Genomic DNA, 8,328 nt, shown 5'->3' with positions numbered 1-8,328 from the left:
CAATCGCCTTCGGGTTCCTGCGGATCGAGCCGCGCTTCAGAGCGCAGTTGCCACCGCTGGTAGAAAAGTTGGCAGGCCCTGCAGGTATCTGGGCCCTTGAAACTGGCGCAGAGGAATTTAAAGTATTTTCTTTTTCAGCGCCGACGCCTGAATGTTCCCCTCCACACTTGCTAGCGCCTAGGAATGGAAAGCATTTTTCCAGGGCTGCTGCCCTCGGCTGAGCTTTTCGCCTCTCTCCCTGCTCTGCTGCTCTCCTTCCCCTGGAAGCAACTTCACCCGTGAACTTGACGGGACCCCAAGAAAAGCAGCAGCCAGGCGGGGCTGAATCCCCTGGGCCTGGCCAGTCTGAACTGGGGGAGGTCATGTTTCAGGTAGCAGAGTGGAGGGGGGATTGGTAGTGGAGGGGGGGGGGGAAGCAGGGGAAAGTTTTTGACATTCTCTCCAGCAACCCCTTCCTCCTATTGGGGGATGCAAATGCTCTATTCCTGCCCCGCAACCAATGACGTCCCCGGGTGGGAGGAGCCTCCCATTGACAGAATAAGCACCTTGGTGTTTACTCTTAGCAGCAATGCATGCAGCCCCTAGACTGTACAGGAGGGGAGGGGCCGAGTGCGTCTGGGAGGGGAGGGGGAGGGGGGAGGAGGAGGAGGGGGCTGCCAGCGAGGATGGGCTATAAGAGAAGGCAGCGAAGAGGAGCTCGCCGAGAGGGGTGGGCGTGAGCAGGCTTTGCTAGCAAAGCGAGCGGCGGAGCAAAGAGGCGTGGAGGGCACCCGAGGGGCACGGCGGCTTCCTTCTGACCCTTCCATTCATTCATTCGGAGGCCTTTCCCTACCCCTGGGAGGCGGCCGTGGAGGCGGCGGCGGCAGCAGCGAGAAGGCGTGACGGGTTCGGCAGTCTCCGGGTGATGCAGCGCCCCGAGGGGTCCCTTGCCTGGAGCTGACCCCCCCCCCGCCCCTCCTGCCCTTGGCTGGTTTGCCAAAGACTCTCTTTCCTTCCGCAGACCCTCGTCCGCCCCTCCGGCTGCCCGTCTGGAGTCTCCGAGAGGCACGGCGGAGGTGCCACAACCACTCTTGTCAATTTGCCAGGCAGCTGCTTCCGAGACCGAGTTAAAAGGGGGGCGTGGACGAGGGGAAAGATCTCCCGGCAGCCGGAGAGGCTCGCCCACCTACCGGACAAGCGGTGGATCCTTCCTCTGCCAGATGATGAAAAAATAACCCCGGCTCGGGTTTAGCGTCTGGGAAGATTTCTCGAGGAGTGGCGTTAAGAAACGGCGGCGGGGGAAACATGGTCCAGCAAAGGAACGTGAGGAGCCGGGGAGCGGAAGCCAAGAGGGAGGTGTGTCCCAAAGACACCTTGCTCCTGAAGGATGCCAAAGGTGAACCGGGCTGGTGCAAGACTCCCAGCGGGCACATCAAGCGTCCCATGAACGCCTTCATGGTGTGGTCCCAGAACGAGAGGCGGAAGATCATGGACCAGTGGCCAGACATGCACAATGCCGAGATCTCCAAGCGGCTGGGCAGGCGTTGGCAGCTCTTGCAGGACTCTGAGAAGATCCCCTTTGTCAAGGAGGCGGAGCGGCTGCGCCTAAAACACATGGCCGACTACCCTGACTACAAGTACCGGCCCAGGAAGAAAGGCAAGATGGGAAGCCCCAAGTCCCGCCCAAGGGTCCCCGTGAAGATCAAGCCCTCTGTCCTTGGGCGGGTGGCTTCCACCAGAAGACAGCCTGCTAAGCAAGACCTTGATGGCGGTGGCCAGGTGGGAGCAGAGATGGACGATGACCCCCTCGAAGTGCGACTCTTGGAGACATCCTTTGACGACAGTCCGAAAAGTCCCAGCAAAGAGTTCTGGCACGTGCTGCCAGCAACTGGTGATAAAGGAGGCTGGGCGTCCGACTCGGGCGAGCCAAAGGACCCCGAAGCTGCTGCCTTGACCAAACCCTTCTCGGAACAGGCGAGGTCCTCCGAGATCCCTTCCCCGGCATCTACCAGGTCCCCTCCTTCTTCCTTTGCCTCTTCGGACGAAGAGTTGGAAGAAGAGCTCTTGAATTTCTTGCCAAGCCGAGCCCAGCCGAACACGCCCTGCGGGACCCCGGACTGGTCCGTCTTCGACAAAGACCTTGACCTCTTTCCCTTGGGAGCCGCGTCTCACTTTGAGTTCCCGGATTATTGCACCCCGGAGGTGACTGAGATGATAGCAGGGGACTGGCTGATGTCCAGTATCTCGGACTTGGTCTTTACGTACTGAGTCCCCTCCAGGTAACTCTTCTTCTCGCTTCTCCGCAATCAGGTTGTTATCAAAAAAAAAAAGAAAGAAAGACAAGAAACCCAGCTGTTTACATGCAGGAATCAGGTATCTCCATTTTTCTTGCCTCGGCTGCATTCAAAGGCAAGCTTTCCATCAGCCCATCCCCCACCCGGCACACACCCACTTGGCGAGCATCTGCCGCCTCGGCTTGGAGAGGTGGGGTCGGACTCCTCATTGCCTCTCCTCCCCGCGAGCCCCAGCCAGGGAGAACTCCTGGCTTGTCTTGTCCTCAGTGTTTATTTACCCATGAAATTTGACTGTCTAATCAGGTTTTTCATTGTGACCCTCTCCTCCAGAACCCCCCCCCCCGACACTCCTCCTCCTCCGGCTTGCAGCAGCTGCTTCTCGGCTCTGCCGCCATCCATGGCTGAGATCCTCCCCCTCCATCTCGGCTTCCACCCCACCTCATTCCTCTTCTCTCCTCCAGCGCCCCCCTTCCCTCCATTCGGTCCTGGGCTTCACACCTTGCGGTTGGGGGGACCCCCCCTTGGGCGTCTGCCGCTGCTTCTTTCAGCTTTGGTTTTGCTGCCATTTCGATGCTTGTCTTGGGTTCCCCCCTCCCTTCTCTTCCACTGGAAATGGCTCCCGGGTAAAAAGATTGCAGTTGGATCTCATCAGGTTGGTAGATGCGAAGGACCCTTTTGTCGTTCGCCGGTCTCCGGCGTCCGGTTCAGGCTGGGCTTCCGGGTCCTCATCGGACGAGATTTTCGTGTCGCAAATGCACGAAAACGCATTCCCGAACTGGGGTGGGAAGAATTCACTTTGGGGGAAACAGAGGATGCGCACACGTGGTACGCACGTGGATCCGAGACAGACGCGCTGCCCGCACGTCTAGGAGCTTTGCCCCCCCAAAAAGAATCTTTTTTTTTCTCCAGAGGTGTGCCACGGGCTGCAGAAAAACCCTTTGGCTTCCTCCCTCTTGCATGCCACTTCAAAAGCAGATGATCACAAAACCGTTGGCATGTTTGCTGCCACTCCCTGCACTACCACGTTCCGGCTTCCCCGGGTACCGGGCACCCTCTTCTCGCCAGCAAATGGCTAGGGCTAGGCTTGGCAGACATAGAGAGGGTTTCTCTTGGCGTCTCTGGGAAGGGAAGGCATGCCTTTAAGGCCCACCTGGGGGGAAAAACCCTGAGTGTTCCCATCCCCCTTGGAGGACGGTGACTTTCCTTGAAGGTCGCATCCAGCTGCCGTGCTTCCTGCCAGGAGATGCTTGGCAGTGGCTTCCTGCCAGAGGGGCAGTGCCAAAGGCAGGGCGCTCCACCCAGGCTCTTCAGCTGGTCGACTCGGGTTTCTCCCTGCCAGGCAGCCGTTGGTTCCTTTCCATCTCTACCCTGTAAATGGAGTCGAATCCAGCGGTGCTCTGGGGCATGCAGGTCGCGAGGCTTGGCGTGCCGGTGCCAAAAGGGAAGGATGGGAATTGGCTTTGTACCATGGAAAGTAGCAAAGCAGGTCTGCAGAATGGGCGCCGTGGCCACCGTGGGCTGCCGAGTCAAAGGACCATCTTTACCGTCGCTCCTGGTGGAGGTAGCAGGCAGAAAGGCAGGACTTGTCCCATCCGTTCAGAGATGCTGGGCGGAAGCAGGGCCAGGCGGGAAGCCCTAGCCAAAACCAGAGCCTCCCCTCGGCCAAGTTAGAAAGTCCTGAGGTCAGGGGTGTCAAACTCATTCGTTACGAGGGCTGGATGTGACATCAATGTCACGTGGTCGGGTCATGCCTGGGCCAGCCCAGATTGAGACTGAGGGGGGGGGGGCTCCCTTGGCTGGCTCGTGGGCCGGTTAAGAGCTCTCAAGGCCCACGGGCCGGTTAAGAGCTCATACGGCCCACGGGCCGTATGTTTGACACCTCTGCCTTATCCAACTACTGGAATGGTCGAGGTTTTCGCAGACCTTCTGGTGGAAGTTAATGGGTGCAGAAGGTCCACACCGACCCTAGGATGAAGCCAGTTCATTTCTCTGGCTCCTTCCTCCCCACAAAACAAATCGGGAGTCCAGTGGCACTTTGTGTGTGTGTGTGATGTGCTGTCAAGTCTCTTTCAACTTATGGTGACCCTATGAATTAATGCCCTGACCAGGATGGCCCGGGCTAGCCTGATCTCATCAGATCTTGGAAGCTAAGCAGGGGAAAGGTCCCGGTTCGTGTTTGGCTGGGAGACCACCAAGGAAGTCCAGGGTTGCTACGCAGAGGAAGGCGATGCTGAGCCACTTCTGGCTGCCTCTTGCCTTGAAAACCCTTAAGACCGATCCCTGCTTCAGCTTCCGGGACTCAAAGCTCACTTTGTCAGATGCATATGCCCATGCACAACCCATAAGTCAGCTGCGATTTGACGGCGCCATCCACCACCATGTGAATTCATGACCTCCAAAACATCCTATCATTAACAGCCTCGCTCAGGTCTTGCAAAAGTGGCACTTGAGAGATTAACAAACGGTTAATCATAACCAGCATGATCACTTCCTTCACTTCATCAGATGCACTGGGTTGTGCGTGGGCATATGCATCTGACAAAAAAATCCCTGAAGCAGGGATCGGTCTTTGACGTGCCGTTGGACTCCTGATTTCTTTTGCTGCCACCGACTAACACAACGACCCATCCAGAATTAACCCCCCTTCGACTGAACCCTGGGAATTGTAGTTGTGTCCTTTGCAGAATGACACTTTCCCATAATTCATGCATGGAAGCCAGGACAGTTAAACTGTTTAAAATTGTGTAGTATAGTCAAGCTATTGCATTGAATGAACAAAAAGTCTTCACTTACAGGACACTGCCATCAGCTTCCAAATTTGGGACATGCCCTGTGCTGTAATTCTGAGGGGGGGGGATGTATAAATTTGTCCCCGCCCCACGAGGAACTCTGTAGTTCTTCTCTCAGAGATTCTTTAGCAGCATTCTCGTTCCCACACTACAATTCTCAGGATTCCTCAAAAAAAAAAAAAGACAATAAAATAGGGTTGAAACTTGATTTTTCCTTGTAAGGCATTTTCCCGTCTTTGAGCCTCTGTTGAGCCTCGGTGGTCGTTCTTGGTAGGAGGGCCAGAAGTCATTTGTCAATCCCACTGCATTCTGCCCCCCACCCCCATGGGAGGTTTACATTTGCATTGCAAACTGGATTAAGGAAAAACCGCTTTAAGCTTCGGGTGCAGACATGGACGCAACGGAGGTGGGACCATGGACGGACGGGGCGCATAAACGCATCCAGTCAGCTGTTCTCAGAGGTGGGGCTAGGATTCAGCCTGGGGATTGGCAGGCCTAGAAGAATGCTTTGGCAACTTGGAGCGCACTGTTCAGCACAAATTCCTGTACCTCAGGATTTTTGGAGCTGAGTGCGAGAAAAGGTATCCTTGCCTGGAGTGGGAATCCCCCCTCCCTTCCCCTTTTGATATTTTGGGCTGATGTTTCTTTTGCTGGATGTATCGCTGCTATAGCAGTGTGAACAGCGGGATATTTTGAAACTCCTCCGCCAAGGGTGGAGGAGAGAGGAATTTCTTCCCCCCAAACTGAATTCGGAATTGGAATTTGAGGGGACGGGGCTGGAATCTTTGCACCATTTCTTTGACAATCAATCCCAAATGTAGCAATAGGTTTTGAGCCCCAAAAGTAGGGTTGCCAACCTCCAGGTGCGGCCTGGGGATCTCCTGGAATTACAGCTCCTCTCCGGGTGATGGAGATCAGTTCCCCTGGAGGAAATAGCTGATTTGGAGGGTGGGCTCTATGGTATAAAACCCAGCTCAGGACCCTCCCTTCCCCAAACCCCGCCCTCCCCAGGCTCCACCCCCAAATCTCCAAGAATTTCCTGAGCCAGAATCGGCATCTCTACTCAGAAGTGCTACATCGCAAGATGTCCCAGTCCCGCTGTCACTTAGAGGAGGGCAGGGAGCTGTTCCTGTTGGCAGCAGAGGACCAGTCTTGCAATAATGGGTTTAAATTGCAGGTGGAAAGGTACCGGCTGGATATTAGGGAAATTGTTTTTACAGTAAGAGTTGTTGGACAGTGGAATCGGCTATCCAGGGAGGTGGTGAGCGCCCCCTCATTGGCAGTCTTTAAGCAGTGGCTGGACAAACGCTTGTCAGGGATGCTCTAGGCTGATCCTGCATTGAGCAGAGGGTTGGACTAGATGGCCTCTATGACCCCTTCCAACTCTATGATTCTATCAGATGGCTGGGTATCTGGGCATTCAGTATATTCTGTTTCTTGAGGTGGGGCATCTGTCTCTGTCTCTCTTTTAAAGATTCCCCCCCCCCGAAATTCCAGCTTTTCATTCGCACCCCAGAAGTGGCAGAAAAGGAGGGAGGCAGTGAATGCTTTTCATTGCTCATCACTCCCTCTCCCCAGCTCACAAATTCCGTGTGCAGTGCGTTGCAAGCATCAGCCATGAGTTTGTGCACTGCCCCTCCATGCTTCCCCCTTTTTAAAAAGAGGACCCTGAAATTTGTATCAGGAGACATATTCTGGGTTTGTGTGTCAAGCCCATGTAGAGAAAGAACGACCTCAATCTTATCCATCAGGGCGGTGGTGGGGAGAGAATGAGATGCCAGCATCCCCCAAATGCAACTTGTTCGTCTGGAGGATTTTATTTTTTATTTTATTCTACAAAATTTATGGCGTCTTTTTCTGCCCTCACAAGGGCCACCAAGGAAGCTAAAAAATATATTCAAATATACATAATAAAAACCACATTTTAGAAACCATTAAAACCAACCATAAAAAAACCATTGTCCCAACCATTAAAACTGGAGCTAGAATACATACAAAGACAAAAACGACAACAATAGTTAAAAGAAGGATGGAGAATCAGTGAGTGGGTTTAATTGAGTTTTGTTAGCTTTTTGTTGCCCCTTACCCGAGGGAGTATACACAGCAGGTAGGGATAGAAAAGCCAGATTTCATCTCCTTCCTCCCACTAATTTTATGCCTCCGTTTATATCCTGCCTGATAGAACTCAGAACAGCAAGCAGCCTAGGAGATCCTCCTATCCAAGAGCTGCTTAGTTTCCACCTGGGGGGCTGCCTCTGTTGTCAGCGTGGTGTAGTGGTTAAGAGCAGTGGTTTGGAGCGGTGGACTCTGATCTGGAGAACCGTGTTTGATTCCCCTCTCCTCCACATGAGCGGCGGAGGCTAATCTGGTGAAGCGGGTTGGTGTCCCCACTCCTACACAAGAAGCCAGCTGGGTGACCTTGGGCAAGTCACAGCTCTCTCAGCCCCACCTACCTCACAGGGTGTCTGTTGTGGAGACAGGAAGGGAAGGGGATTGTAAGCTGGTTTGATTCTTCTTTAAGTGATAGAGAAAGCCGGAATATAAAAACCAACTCTTCCTCTTCTTCCTCTTCTTCTTAGCAGACCTTTAAGACTCATTAAAATGAACAGGAACTGATGGGAAGGTCTCCGCAGCCAGCTGGTAGGAGCAAGGATCGCCACCTTCTTCTCTAGCCCTGCTCCTATGGTTTGAACCATAGCCTGGCATGCCAATATTTACCAGGAAGAGCTTTTCCCCCATCCCCTTTTTCCTGGCTGAGAAGAGCTTCGCCTGTTGAATTCCTGCCTGTCCAAGCTGTTGTGAAAGGCACAGGAGCGAGATGGGTGACCAAGGGGGCAACCTTCCTAGAAACTCTTCTCTGAGAAGAGCTGCTCTCAGTTGGACAATTGCTTTCACCAGGGAGCTACCAATTGGCTTTGGGTGCTACTAGGGTGGGACCCAGACCACTTGAGAGCCAGCGTGGTGTAGTGGACTCTAATCTGGAGAACTGGGTTGGTTTCCCCACTCCTCCACATGAAGCCAGCTGGATGACCTTGGGCTAGTCACAGTTCTCTCTGAACTCTCTCGGCCCCACCTACCTCACAAGGTGTCTGTTGTGGGGAGAGGAAGGGATGGAGATTGTAAACCGGTTTGATTCTCCTTAAAAAGGTAGAGAAAGTTGTCATATAAAAACCAACTCTTCGTTTTGCAGTCCTCAAAGTGAGGCATGAAGGCCTGTCTGGCACCCTGAACATAGCTATATGGAGTGCAGAGATTCTGTACACGCT

At 54.0% G+C, this 8,328-nt stretch overlaps 1 protein-coding gene across 1 annotated transcript; it reads left to right on the top strand.

Moving 5' to 3' along the window:
- Window positions 1-1,276: 1,276 nt before the first annotated feature.
- Window positions 1,277-2,247, top strand: SOX12 (SRY-box transcription factor 12). Its single transcript, XM_056845234.1, has one exon. The coding sequence runs from the start codon at window positions 1,285-1,287 to the stop codon at window positions 2,245-2,247; it is 963 nt and encodes a 320-aa protein (XP_056701212.1). The 5' UTR covers window positions 1,277-1,284.
- Window positions 2,248-8,328: the final 6,081 nt, after the last annotated feature.

The sequence above is a fragment of the Euleptes europaea genome, chromosome 2 (genome assembly GCF_029931775.1).
Source record: "Euleptes europaea isolate rEulEur1 chromosome 2, rEulEur1.hap1, whole genome shotgun sequence".
NCBI lineage: Eukaryota > Metazoa > Chordata > Lepidosauria > Squamata > Sphaerodactylidae > Euleptes > Euleptes europaea.
Note: the sequence above shows the minus strand (reverse complement) of the source record. Positions and strands in the feature narration are given on the sequence as shown.